Genomic DNA, 15,119 nt, shown 5'->3' with positions numbered 1-15,119 from the left:
ACCCAGTCTTCAAACAAGGGGTGGGGTGGGGTGGGGGGATGTCTGAGCCACAGCACAGAGCCGTGTGGCTGTCACTCACACACGCATCCTGGAGTGCTGACGGTTTGGTCAGCCTGGTAGCCGTCTTCCATGTGGTTGTACGCCAGCAGCCTCACGTGGTATTTTCTTCTGGGGTCTAGAAAGGAAACCAGCGACACTTACTCAGACTAGCTTTCCCTCCCGCCACGGGCAGAAGCTGGGACGCGGGCAGGCTTGGCTTGGGGCACTTTCCAAACGTACGACAGGTCTCAGAACAGTGACCCTTTCTTCCCAGTCCACTCTCTTCCCGTGACACCACCACACCGACTACTAGTTATCCGTGTTAACACACTTAACCCAATTTCACACCGCCACAGGCTCTCCTCTTCAAATGACCAAAGCCTCGTTAAAATGCCTGTCTTTATTTTTATTATAAATTACATTGTACTCCTCCATTTTGCATGCTCCTGCGTCCGCGCCACCATCCGCGGTGGCGGTAGGAGGGCCACTTTGAGTCAGTTTCTCTCTTTCTACTCTGTGAGTTCTGGAAATGGGTTTCATCAGGCTTGGTGGGAAGCAACTTCACCCGCTGAGGCATCTCACTGGCCTGGGTTACTCATGTTTTTAAGGATCGGTCTTGCCCAGGCTGTCTTCAAATTCACTATGTTCCTCCCCCACCACACAAACATAGTCCAGGCTGGCGTGGATTCTACCTCCTCCTGACTCAGCCTCCCCTCCATGATGGGTCCCCAAAGGTTATTTTATACAGATGTGCTTTGCTGAGGCAATTAAACTCGAGAGTTGTGTTTTCTCCCTCTGAGTTAGGGAGAATTTAGGACAAACACCCTCCAGTAGAATCTCTGAGTATTCTGAGTCTCTTTCAAGAAACCTCCATTTTCAAGCCGTTATATAAATCAAGCACGGTGAGCTGGAGCGCCCTCTACTGGTGGCTGTTAGCTATCACAACATTAAAATGAAACCCATCCCATACAGTTTTTTTTTTTTTCAAGGTACATGAATATTTTTCTAAATCATTTTTCCTTAATCAAATAAAACACATTCCCATTCGCAGCACAGTTGCAGAATTCATAGTTGTCCTAAGGGCACACACACATACACATACTAAAAAAATAAAACAACTCTTAGAAATAACTCCATAGTGAATTCATTTAAAACTTGAAAAATAAACACATTTGTGAAATTCTCCAAAGTAATTTTTAAGATTTTTACATATCTATTTTAGAAATTGACTTAGAAATTTAGAAACCAATTTAGAAATATAAAGTATTAAAATATATTTTAAAAGATGTCCTGGGCAGGCAAAAATGGCTCAGTGGGTAAGGGTGCCCGCTGCCAAGTCTGACTACCTGACTTTAATGTCCAGGACTCAGACAGAGGACAGAAAATACCACCTCAAAAACAGAACATTTCTGTGAGTTCGAGGCCAGTCTGATCTACACAGGGAGTTCCAGGACAGCCAGGACTACATAGAAAACAACAACAAATAAAACCACAACAAAAATATCCAAACCAACCAACCAAAAGATGCAAAAAGATTCTCCCCACCCAAAAAACCCTCTTTAAAGTGTCCATTGACACTTTTGTAAGCTATGCACAAAGGTGGTAAGGAGGTAGCTCAGAGCCACACAAAGCTGAACTGAGAACTGGGAACCTGTGGATTGATGGGTCTGTTCTCCTCTGTCCCCCTTGGAGGCAGCCTGATTAAGAAGCTCGGGCTGGCCTTGAGCTCACAATTCTCCTACCTCAGCCCCCAAGTGCAGTGTTTAAAGGCATGCACTACCACTCTCGAATTTATGACAAAGCCCAGGGCCTCTAAATTTACACAAATACACATTCCTACACCAAAAAAAAAAAAAAAAAAAAAAAAAAAGTTTGCTACAATTTCAAAATAAACACACACACACAACTGAGAGCTATCTGACAAATAATTTTAAATAATTAATTTTTATGTCACATGCACTCATGTTTTGCCTGCATGCATATCTGTGTGAAGATGTCATATCAGATCCCTGAAACTGGAGTTATAGACAGTTGTGAACTGCCATGTAGGTGCTGGGAATTGAACCTGGGTCCTCTAGGAAGAGCAGCCAGTGCTCTCAACCACTGAGCCATCTTTGCAGTCCCAGACAAGTATTTTATAAAGTAATTACCAGAAAACACAGAACACCTGGATTTCAGGACCCAAGTAATTTCCATTATTCAGCACCAAAATTCAAAAGGTTTTGGTTCCCCAGGCAACAGTGGCACACGCCTTTAATCCTAGGAGGCAGAGTCAGGCTGATCTCTGTGAGTTCAAGGCCAGCCTGGGCTACAGAGAGAGAGAGAGAGAGATCCAGAACTACATAGAAAACAACAACAAAACAAAACCACAACAAAAATATCCAAACCAACCAACCAAAAGATGCAAAAAGATTCTCCCCACCCAAGACAGGCACCAAAACTACACAGAGAAAAATCCTGTCTCGAAAAACAAAACAAAACAAAACAAAAAAGGTTTTGGTTCAGATTAATGACTATTCAAATTTGAACCTGTTTTCATTTTTCTTTCCAATCCTTCCACTGAATCTACCAATCAAATGAACTGCAGGCTCTGCCCTGCAGATACACTGTGTTGCTACCTGTGGAACACCAAGCAAGATCCCCATGAATTCAAAGTGCAATGTTGGCACATTTTTCTGTACTCAGTTAGAGGTTGGGTCTTTGGGAACGTCTCCTGATGGTAGAATGCCGTGCCAGGGATGAGCGGACACAGAAAAGGGAAGACAGACAAGCTTGCCTCAGAGCTCAACATGGTACAGCCCTTCTCATAGAACACTGACTGAGGAGGGCGGGCTCTTACAACGAGTGGAGAGCTCATTTCTCTGTTCTCTGGGATGGTGTGTGTGTGTGTGTGTGTATACACATTCATGTGTGCAGGTGATATGCACAAACATGTGGCTGCAGGTAGTCACGTGGCCAGAGGTTGACACTGGTTGTCTTCCTGAGTTACTTCTCCATGTTATTCTTTGAGGCAGGGTCTCTCACAGCACCTAGAGCTTGCTGATTCAGCTAGGATGGCTGGCCAGCGAGCTTCAGGGATTCACTTGAATTAGTCCGTGCCTGTGTGGGTGTTAGGCTCCCAACTCAGGCCATCACGCTTGCACAGCAAACATTTTATCAATTCCTGTAATCCCAGCACCAGCAAGGCAGATCCCTGAGGTTTGCCAGTCAGCCAGTCTCCCCATTCAGTGAATTCCAGGTTCAGCAAGAGACCCTGTCTCGAAACACAAGGTGGAAAGCAATAGAGGAACAGCCTCTGGACACACACACACACACACACAAAATGTGGGGATTCTGCAGCTCGAACTCTGGTCTCCAGATTTGGACAGTAAGTACCTTTATGCTTTGAGCCATGTTGCTGCCCCCCCTAAATGTTGTGGTTAGTAACAATTGAGCACTGGAGTACCAGCTTGCATGAAGGTGACTGTGATCTTCGGCCAAATGAATGTGCCTCATCTTCTCTAGGGAGTCAACTTCTAGTCCAAAAGGTCCTGGCACACTGCTGAGGTAAAGCCAGTGTCTGTCTTCTGCTGGTGCTGGGACTGGCTTTCTTTCCTGATTCATTCTCTCCCACAAGCTCATCTAGTCACATGAGGCCCAGGGAGGACCGTGAGTCTGGCTAGCTGACCAAGAAAAGACTCCCAGGTGTCAGGTGAACATTCACGGAGTGTCCATCCAAAGTCAGGGATTGTCTGAGACTCAAGGACTAAAAATCCACAACTCTTACTTTGACTTTAATTTTTTTTATCCTATGTACATGTGTGTCTCTCTGTGTGTATTCCAGGTGCCCTTGGAGGCCCGAAGGGGCAGAACTAGAGTTACAGGCATTTGTGAGCTTCCTGATGTGGGTGTTTGGAAGAAATCTTGAGTTCTCTGGAAGCATAGTAAGCACTTTTTAAAGCCCCAAGTAATTTTTCCAGCCCCTGCTTTTCTTAAAACACTTGTATTACATCTTACTTTTTCTTTTGTGTGCACGTATGTGTGTATGTGTGTGGGTGCACACATGCCGTGGAGAGCAGGGGACAAAGGGCAGCAATTCTCTTCTACTATGTGTGTCGCGGGGAGTCAAGCTCAGGTTGTTAGCTTTCCCACCAGGTGCCTTTAACCACTGAGCCATCTTGCTAGCCTCTGCTTTTACTCCAAATACACCAAAGGAGATACTAATAAAAACACTCTGCTGGGTGTGGTGGGTGCACACCTTCAATCTTAGCACTCGGGAGACAGAGGCATTCTGTACTGTCCCAGGACTGGTAAAACACCCAAGACTGCTCCTGCTGCTGCTGCTAGGTAAGTGAGACAACAGAGAAGGTGATCCCTGAACTGTAGACTCAACAGTAACAGCACGAAAACCTCACCTCAGTTTAATAAATCCACACATCATCTTATGGGGGTGTTTGTAGACGAAAGACATCTGCTTATACAAAGCAGGTCTAGAGCCCAGGATGCCGGGAAATTAGCAACCAGCAAATCCCCAAGCTGAGCTCCATTCACAGTCCTCACTCGTATTCCCTGGCACGCAGGGAAGGTGAAGGTTCCCAGGTGTGTGTCTGACATGCCTATGAGATTGAAGAGTCCTCAGGAAGGTTCGCTGCCCTCCCAGGCACGGCAGTGAAGCCTCTCAAAGGGGCAAACCCACCTTCGCCCGTGTCTCCCACATGAATCTAGGAAGCGCTCCTCTACCACCCCTGAAGACAACAGACGCTTTGGAAAACAAGTCAGTAAATGTCCTCCCTGACTAGAAAACAGCGAAGTGTTCCATGAATGAAATATGGAAGCACTAGAAACAGCAAGCAGACGGACCCTGAGATTAATCCAATCTGGTAGCTGCATCTGGTTCTTAGAATTAGTGACGACCCTTAATAGCTTCAAGCCACAACAAGAAAAGCAGAGGCCATGGGTTGGGAATTTAGCTCACTGGTAGAGTGCTCGCCTAGCTAAGCGGAAGGCCCTGGGTTCGGTCCTCAGCTCTGGGCAAAAAAAAATTAAAAAAAAGAAAAGAAAAGAAAAGAAAAGCAGAGGCCAAAAAGAGTAAGTCTCTGCAACACCAAAATCTTCATAAGGCACACTCAGCAGAAATCATTCCTATTCCACGGTAGAGGTATATGGCTTAACAAGAATGGAGTGCCAACGGCATCTTTTTTTCCTTAATTTTTCTTTTATTTTTATCCATGTGTCCAAATAGAAATAAAACAACTACAACTAAAATCCTGGCCTTTCCCGTTTTACTAGAAAAGCCTGCATTTCCCCTTTTTGCCACTAGATGGCATCTGTGTATGAGTAGGCAAGGAGTGTCACCCAACACATGGACAGGCCCATGAAAGAAGGTCCAAACAGAATTCAGCTACTGAGTAAGTTCCATTAAACTATAGCCAGGATTAACTCTCAAGCAATAAAAAGAAAAGCTGAGGGCTCAATGGTCATGAGTGCTCACTGCTCTTTCAGAGGCCCGGAGTTTTGTACCCAACACCCACATTGGCAGCCCACAATCACCTGTAACTTCAGCTCCAGGGGAGCAAATCCCATCTTTTTGTGAGGGGAAGGGGGTTTCTGCAGGCATCTCTGCATTCATGTACACACACACACACACACACACACACACACACACACACACACACACACGAGTCCAGTAGACTCTGGGATAAGACCATTTAAGTTTGTATTATGGTTCTTCCTCACCTGTAAGGTAGGGAGTAAGGGAGTTTATATTTGTAAAGTGTTCGGAAAAACACTTGGTACTTATGTTTACTACTAAACAACAAAATAACTTGTAGGGAAGAAAAACAGGCACTGGGCACTGGGGGATTCAGGTTTCAGGCTTGATGGCTGGCTCTGTGTCTGTGAACGTCACGGTTTCCTCATCAGAACTGTCTTCGAGGTTAGAAAGCTGACTAAGAGATCATCAGTCTCAAACTGGTTTAGATACTAGATATTAAGGGATTGTGAGGACAGTATAGCTAGGTATGCAAGCCAGGAGTAACTGTCGCAAAGTAACCTGTCAAAGCTCTAACAGTATTCACAAGTGGGAACAGCTAGCTCTAATTCAGTGTGACGCAGCATCAGAGAGGCAGCATTTGAGAAGCCAGGGGAAGGTGAGATGCAGGCCAGGAGATGAGCTCAGGCAAAAGGATCAGGGACTCGGGAGCCCAGGTCTGCAGCCGTGAAGTTTACATGAGAGGTGGTCACATGCAACAGTCAGGCTGGGAACCCACTTGGGAGAGTGGACAGCAGCCATGCTGGGCCCTGCAAACTGTATTCGAAATACTCATAAGGCGGTTGACTAAATGGGGTTGTTGAGAAGAGGCATTGGGAAGCAGCAAGAATGCTCCCCATGTCACCCTGGGGTGACCAACACAAGTGGAAGAGGACCCGTGTGGCAAAGGCCTGCTGACCTTCAACCTGTATGTTTTGGCCCATTTTATAAACCCAGTGGTGAATAGCTGTGCATGTCTGAAAAGTCGGACAGTGAAGTGATCGAGAGTATGCAAGTAAGTTAAACACAGGAGCCCCCTTCTCTCTTTCCTGATTTTAGATTAGGTTATCTCTGAAAAGGGTCATCTGCTCTGCATAAGTGATATTCTCTGGGACAATCCGATATGTACTAGAAAAGCAACACAAGTCGGAAACGGAAATAGTGCGAGTCTGCTTTCTGTTGAGTGATAAAACCCTGGTCGAAAGTAACCTGGGGAGGAAAGAGTTTACTTCAGCTAACAGTTTCTAGACCATCATGAAGGGAACTCGAGGCAGGAACTGACACAGAGACCACTGAGGGGTGCCTACAGGCTTGTTCCCAATGGCTTGCCTGGTTTGCTTCCTGTACTGCCCACAGTGGGCTCTGCCCTCCCGTATCAATCAGAGAGAGAGAGAGAGAGAGAGAGAGAGAGAGAGAGAGAGAGAGAGAGAGAGAGACCGACCCCCAGAGCTTTGCCTACAGGCCAATCTGGTGGGCATTATTTCAGATGAGGTTTTCTCTTCCCAGATGACTCTGGCTTGTGTCAAGTTAAAAAAACAAACAACTGGGTGGTGGTGCACACCTTTAATCCCAAGCAGAGGCAGGTGGGTCTCTGTGAGTATGAGGCCAGCCTGGTCTGCGGAGCAAGTTCCAGGACAGGATCCAAAGCTACACAGAGAAACACTGTCTTGAACCCCCCCCCCAAAAAAAAACCCCAAACAACAACAAACAAACAAAACCAAAAACAAACAAACAAACATCTGACTAGCACCAATAGTAAGGAACAAATTACTTTAAGGAGAAAACATTTGAGCCAGATGCATAAGCCTGTATTTCCAGCCCTGAGGCGGTCCAGCACTTAGGAGGTAGAGGCAGGAGGAGATGGTAGTTCCAGGCCCCTCTGGATACACAACTGATAGCTTGTCTCAAAAGTAAAACTAATAAACAGGTTGTGGGTTTTTGTTTTTGTTTTTGACAAGTCCAGTTCTCCAGCATTCTGATCATCGTTCTATTTTTACACTTTATTTAAACCTCTAACACACAAAATGTAAAAGACTCACTTAGTAGGGAATTTTCTACTTCTTCCAAACACCAGCAAGTGCTCCCTAGGGATGGACTGAGGCTGTACACTGAGGGGCACTGAGCTCAAACCGTATCAACAGAGCTGCCATCCGAACCCTTTGGCCCGAGTCCTGGAAACCCCACACCAGAAAACAATCATTTACAAAGCATAGGCTGTGGACCAAAGACACAGCTAAGGCAGGGTTATGAAGAGCAGCCTTTGTCTCCCCGAAGTTGCTGCTTGTTCATGAGGCCCCGGGATCCTCCAGAAGAGCCAGGCCAGAGCCAGAGGTCGGGGTTTAATAAAATTAGGAGAAAACCTGAGGTCAAAACCATGAGAAAACTTCACTGGAGCAGAGAAATCCACCCTTCCAGCCATTCCTCAAATCCAGCTCTAAAGTGCAGAGAGTTTTAATTGCCTATTTTTCTGTGGAAAACTCCCAGGTGGTGGGAAAAGTAATCCTCCGGCATCAAAGGAACAGGAAGTAATCCGCTAGACCTTATCCTCTGCCTCTTCTTCAGGGGACAAACCGGAGCACACTGGAGCGGCCTGATTAAACACCCTCAAGGAAACAGTGTGGAGTGTTGTTTGAAAAATCACTAAGGATTGCGGCAAGTTATTTAGTTCTAACTCTGTCATGGATTTTTCATTTCTGGTGGTGGAGGAGGGTACACAACGGACTTTAAAGTGAAAGTGTAAAACCCAATGTGAAGCCCCACAGCTTCAGAATGGTTGTTTTAATCATACAGAAGTTCACTGATATATATATATATATATATATATAGTTCTGGGGTCTGATTAACTTCAGTGTGTGACATTTTTAAATAGGGTTTTTAAAAAAAGTGTGTGTGTGTGTGTGTGTGTGTGTGTGTGTGTGTAAAGGTTCTTAAAAAGAAAATAAAGAGTGCTGTTTTAAGAATCACCACGTATTGCTTTACATTGTTTACACAAAGGGCTGCCAGAGAAAGCTTCGCTGATAACAAACACACTATGCCTCAATTAAGACAGCGTCAAAGCCTAAGCGAGTCAAGTCGGACTATGTTTTCAAAGGTAAAGGCACTCTCAGACTTTGCTGGCCTGAGGTCAGCGCATGTAAAGATACTAAAAGAGGACACGGGATGAAGTTAGGAAGGGCTCTGCAGGATGAAGCCCAGCACCCCACCGAATGTCCACTTTTCATTTCATCTTCTGTGCGGCCAGGTTTTGTGCAAGGCTGCTCGGGGCCCATTGTTCGCCAGCAACCCCGACCAGAGCTCTCCTTGGTCTGCCCAGCCAGGGTGACTGCAGTGCCCTGGAGCCTGGCCCTTCCAAACAATACCGCCCATATAATTATTCAGAGAGAAGACCGGTGGTAGGGGCTGCTGTGACACCTGGGTCGTGGCCTCTGACACAGAATCTGAGGCCAGCCAAGTCTGGTCCAGCAGGCAGAGAGACAGGAAAGCTGCTAAGGGGGATGGGTGGGAAAGGAGGGCCGAGCAGCGCTGGGCTTTAAGGCACTACCACACTTGAGCAGAGCACAGGAAGCCCAGCTTGTATTTCAACAGTGGGGTGGGCCTCCAGGTTCCCAAGTGGCTGCAGTTTCTCCACTGTGGAGACTTACTGGAGGAGTAGGTCTCTTGGTTTTTCGTTTGTTTGTTTGTTTGTTTGTTTTTAATACATTTTTAGGGGGCGTGCAATTATAATTGGGTTTCATTATTTTTACCCACACCTGTATCACCGTTCTAAGTTCCCATCTATATCACCACGTAGCAGGTCTTTTCAGGAACCATTCTTACATGATCAACACGTCTATTATCAGAATAGGGAAAAGAAAATTCAGAGCCTCAAATGTTTTACTCAAATGTGTTAGTGTGCTGAATTAAAGTCAGGTTTTCTGCTGAGAATGCCCATTTTTGCTTTAAGCTTAGATTAAAAATTCGTCCCCTTTTATTTACAAGTTGATTTTCTGCATGCCTGTTGATCACGAATGTTTTTCGCTCTGTTTGAGTTATAAACAAGCTTCACATTTACTCCAACGACTGTGCCAAAATGTTATAAAACTGTTCTGTGAGTATGTGAACTGCAAAGTTCCCCAAACAGCTTTCCCACAAGCCAAAGGGAGGGTATTTGTCTGAACCTGAACTGGCTGGAGCCCTTTTGTTTGGCTTCCTGAAGGGTCTTAAGACAAATAACACCTCTCCCTGCAGAGACAGCATCCCCTCTCTCCGACTGAATGGAGGATAATTGACGGGAAAGTCCTTTTTATGTGACATTTTAGAATCCATTTCCTATCAAAATAAGCACACACTACTGGCAATCTCTACCAGAAAAACCTCTCTATCACAGCTGGAACTGTTTGAGACCCAGACAGAGGCAAAAGGCTTTCCCAATTACTGCGTGCCCAATAGTTTGATCATGTTATTTCTTTTAGGATCATGCGTTTTTACTTTCATATATATCAGATGCCAAGATGTCTTCTTTTTTAAATAGTTATTTTTAGAAGATGTGGTTGAAGACGTGGTTTCCCCCACAGGACGATTAATCAAAGTTTAGGCAAAAAGCTCTCAATGTGAACACTACCGGAAGAGAACCTGAATTATTGGCACACTGAACAACTAATCTAAAAGTGACATAACCCCGCCCCCTCACCTCTACCCCTCCCCCCCCCCCTCCCGCTGCTACGGAAGGGGTCAAATCTTCCACTTTTGTCTAGGGAGACACCTTTCCCTGTGGGTCAGCATGGAAGAAAGGCAGCCCAGGGGTCCCATTTTTTAAGCTCAGACTCCCACCACACTATTGACAAAGAGAGAGGCTGATGACAAGTATTTCCTGTGGGTAAGGAGGGAAAAAAGAGGATTCCAAAAGAACAGCAGTTTAGGGGCTGGCGAGATGGCTCAGCAGCTAAGAGACACGTCTGTCTTTCCAGTGGACCTGGGTTTGATTCCCAGCACAAACATGGCAGCACAACTCTACTGTCTGGGGATCTGACACCCTCTTCTGACCTCTGGGTACCAGGCACACATATGGTCACAGATGTACATGCAGGCAAAACACTCGTACACAGAAGATAAAATGATAATTCAAAACCAGAACAGTTTAACTGTCCCCAAATTTAACAGTAGCACATGAACAGTATTAATAAGGCTGTGTTCACGTATAAGCACCCAAATAATTTAAGAGTAAAGTGGGCCAGATGTGGTGGGGCAGTCCTTCAATCCGAGCCCTCAGGCAGCAGAGAGAGGCAGAATCCCCGAGTTGGAGGTCAGCCTGCTTTACACAGTGAGTTCTAACTAAACAAGTCAGGACTGCACCGTGAGACCCTGCCTAAAAACAAACAGATGCAAGGAAAGTGAATGGACTGCTTATTATGAACAAAGTTCAATTCTAACAAAATAAAGAGCATTAGCGTATCTCGTAAGACAATTGGAGGCTACCCTAATTACAAGTGAGGTTTACTTTAAATTGCCACATAAGGAAATGAAGAAGGTCCTTTCTTCAGTCATGCTAGGATTTTCATCAAGAGCAGAGCTTGCCCAGAAGCCCCCAGAGGAAGCCTGTGAGCTGCACACACTACTGTACCTACCTCACATTGTTTAAGTAGCTCTTCTGTCTGCCCCACATACATCAGTGCCTTACAAACAATATTTTTATAGACTGGCAGAGGAAGCCCATTCATGACAGGCGAACTTCCCCTGAAGCCATGAAATAAATTTCCTCCCAGGACTAACACTTCTCCACCTCCCAGTCACAGACTCACCATGGCATTTTGACCCTTTTGTGAAGCAACGTGAAAGTATCATCCATCATTCTCTGAGCCACAGGGACTTGGGTGGAGGGGCACATTGCAAAAACATCTGTAGTTTGATAACCATCCCTCGAACATGCAACCCTTGGTGGTTCAAAGCATGCTTACAGGATGGGAGAGATGTAGGAAGACGGCCTGAAACGGCTCTTCAATTTCTTCCCAAGTGAGAAGCCCACTGTTGAAAGGGCAGCCTCATCAATCACAGTGTAAAGCCCTCACTGCTTATTTATGCCTCCTCAGAAGTTACAAGGCACACTGTTACAACTTACTTAAACACACTGAACACATCACTGGGAAATCTAGTTTAGTTTAATGTTAGCGCTTAATAGGAGAATCTTTGGATGCAAGCAAACATTTTAATTGGCTACTAAGTAGCAGATGCAAATTCTAATCAAATCATCAATCTTTTAAAAACCTAAGGACAACGAAGCCCTTTGGGATAGTGGAAGGTTTTCTCTCTGTGTGTATATGTGCATTTTAATTTTCAAATTAATTAATTTATTTTGTGAGTACAAGTATCAGGGTGAATATGCCTCAGTGTATGTGTGGAGATCAGAGGACACCTTTTAGGAATCATTTCTCTCCTTTGTACCACATGGGTCCCAGGGATCAAACTCAGATCATCTTCAGGCTTGGATGGCAAGAGCTTTTACTCACGAAGCCATCTCCCAGCCTCGGGTCACTTTTTATTTAAGATGAACATGCAGGGGCTAGAGAGATCCTTAGTGAGTAAGAGCACTTGTCTGAGGCCCTGGATTCAGACCTCACCTAAAAAGCATGGCCACGTGCTCCTGTGGGAAGTGGAGACAGCGGGACCATTGGCGTGCTGGTTCCAGGTTCAGTGAGAGATCCTGTCTCAAAGGAAAAAGGTGGAGAATGACGGAACCAGATACCCGACCTTCTCTGACATGTGTGGACACAAGCACATATACCCCCATGAATTACACTCACACTTATCACACATGCACACACATTCTCACTAGTGCACACGCCCAGTCACACACGTTAATTCTCACTGAGTCCCACTGAAGACCAGTGTGTAAAATGTACACAGACGGGACCGTGGGAACCAAGCGCTGAGCCAGACAAAGGAGTGATGGAGTCAAGTCACAGCGGAGTGAACCCACGGCCGAGTGAAAGAGGCAAAAGCCATGGCCACAGCCTCCCAGAGAGCCTCTCTTCACTCCTGGAAGTTCTCAGAGTCTAAATGCAATTTCGACAGCTGGGTCAGGTCAGACTGACTGGAAGCCCACAGGCCACAAGTTTTCTTCTTAGACAAAAGGTCACTTTCTGAAGAGGAGGGTCGTAACTATTCAAGAGAAGAAACCAAGCTAAAAGATAATCCCGTACTGGTGAAATTATTAAGGCCACTCCACGTAGTTAAAAGGGAGGTTTATTTTGTGGCATAACTTACAAATGAAGGGATAGGTAGATTGTAGGGTCTGGCAAAGGTATGGCGCAGTCCGGCGGTGTTCTCTGGAGAACTCTGCTCCGTCTACCTCCAGCGTCCCAGAACCAAGAGATGCCTCTCCTTTGGATCCTGGGTCTTCAGCGTCCTCTTTCAGCCCTGCCTTGTAGGCGTGACCATTACCGAAGCCTCAATGGAGGCTGGAACTTCCAGGCCAATGCTGGGATGGCTGGCTACCCACTACAATCGTCTGCCTATCCAGATGGGATGTGAATATCAAGAAAACAACTACCTGAGGGCTGGAGAGGTGGCTCAGCGGTTAAGAGCACTGGCAAAGGTCCTGGGTTTTGTGACCAGCATCCGTATGATGGCTCACAATCGTCCATAACTTCAGTCTTGAGGGATCTGATGCCTTCTTCTGGCCTCTGTGGGCATCAGGCACACACATGCTGCACATACATACATACACACATGCAGGCAAAACATCACACACATAAGACACTCTTTAAAAAAGAAACAATGATTTTGAACCTTACATCTGTGATTATCTCGAAGTCACCCAAAATGTTGCATCCAGATGAATAACCCTAGAGAGCATGGGAGTCTCCGTTCTCACCAGTGTCCACCATTATCAGGTGTCAGGTAGGGATTTAACAGATGTGATAGGATCTCCAACGATTTCATGGACAGTAAAATTTTTCTAGGATACTGTATTTTAATAATTTAATTAATCTGTCCTGGCCTTTTCCTAATAATTAAAATACCCTCGCGTCTCCTAGCTAACAACGCTTGTAGCTACAGAAAAGCTCTGAAACTGAGTTTCTGACAACTGTACAGAACTTTCAGGAGCCATATAACAGCCAAAGCTGGGTTTCAGTAACTTTACAACCTTTGTTTATCTTTGCAACAATTCACTCAGCTAGTATATTCAACTGAGAGGTAAGTTATAGGCTAGTGAGATGCCTCAGTGGGTAAAGACACTTGTCATCAAGGCTAATGACCTCAGTTTGACCATTGGGACCCACTTGGTAGAAAAGGAGAACCAACCCATTCAAGTTGTCTACACACACACACACACACACACACACACACACACACACACAGTAGCACATCTCCCCCACCCCAATACACTCTCACACGTATATACACACAAATAAATTTCATAAATATGAAATGTGACACAGATGTGACTGACAGATTTGTTTTCACGTTTATTTATATGTACAAGTGTGTCTGTGTGTGTTCTTGCACGTGGGTGCCCTGGAGGTCAGAATGGGGGCACTGAACCCTTGGATCTGGAGTTGCAGGAGGATGTGAGGGGCCGGATATGAGTGCTGGGAACTGGACCCAGCCTCTAGAAGACTAGAAAGCATTCTTAACCACTCAACCATCTTCTCTGGCCCCAATATTTATAATTTTAAAACCTGAAACGTGTTCACCGTTATTTTCTTTTAATTTTTGTGTGTGTGCTTGTGTGTTTATGTGCACCACATGTGGAGACAAGTGGCGGGCATCAGATCCCCTGGAACGGAAGTTACAGCTGCGAACAGCCACGTGGGTGCTGGGAACAGAACCTGGGCCTCAACAAGAGCAAGTGCTCTCCACTTCTGGGCCATCTCTCCATCTGTTAAATCCAGATTTTTGTGGGCCTGGGAGGAGAGCTCAGTGGAGGATGCTTGCCCAGCAGACACAAGGGCCTGAGTGTGTCCCCAGGACCCCCCACTTCCCTACAAATTTAGTATTTTCTCCTTGTGATCAAATGTAGGTTTATTATATAATTTTTTATAAAATTCATATAAACAAAGAAAAAAATGACTTTGATACCAGCATCTAAAGCTAAAGCACTGTTAATTAATTCCATTTACTATTTATTCTTTCCTATGAGAAAAATTGAATGGTTCGATGCAGAGACAGGAAATACAATATGATAAAAGGTGAATGGGTGTGTTGAGGATGAGGAAGTGTGAGCACTCAGACACTTAGGGTAAAGGTGAGAGTAGACAGGGAACACACAGCCTTTTCAGGGACCAGTTGGGTAACCCAGAAAAGGGACGGCGTATGGTATGATGTGCTCACTTTTACCCAGGCCTTGCATCAGTGGGGACCATTACTGGAAAGTGGAACCGTGGGCAAGAACGTCCACCGTGTTGCTCAGGGGTGTTTATAATGGTGCAAAGCTGAAGGAAACCCAAAAAAAAACCATGGTCAGGCTAGTGATGTGGCTCAGTGGGTAAAGGGGCTGCTGCCAAGCCGGGCCACCTAAATTTCATCCCTGGGATCCACTTGGCAGAAGAGAGCCGACTCTCTCGGGTGGTCATCCGATCGTGGCACATACACA

General features: G+C 45.6%; 1 protein-coding gene across 1 annotated transcript in view; it reads right to left on the bottom strand.

Moving 5' to 3' along the window:
- Prtg (protogenin) overlaps window positions 1–503 on the bottom strand; it is a 20,942-nt gene extending 20,439 nt beyond the window's left edge. Inside the window, exons 1-2 of the mRNA XM_036193625.1 lie at window positions 467–503; window positions 80–196 (exon numbers count right to left, since the gene is read on the bottom strand). Of these exons, the coding sequence (XP_036049518.1) occupies window positions 80–196; window positions 467–503 (154 nt within the window). The remainder of the gene's footprint in view (window positions 1–79; window positions 197–466) is intronic.
- Between the last annotated feature and the right edge of the window lie 14,616 nt (window positions 504–15,119).

The sequence above is a fragment of the Onychomys torridus genome, chromosome 7, assembly GCF_903995425.1.
Source record: "Onychomys torridus chromosome 7, mOncTor1.1, whole genome shotgun sequence".
NCBI classification, from domain to species: domain Eukaryota; kingdom Metazoa; phylum Chordata; class Mammalia; order Rodentia; family Cricetidae; genus Onychomys; species Onychomys torridus.
Note: the sequence above shows the minus strand (reverse complement) of the source record. Positions and strands in the feature narration are given on the sequence as shown.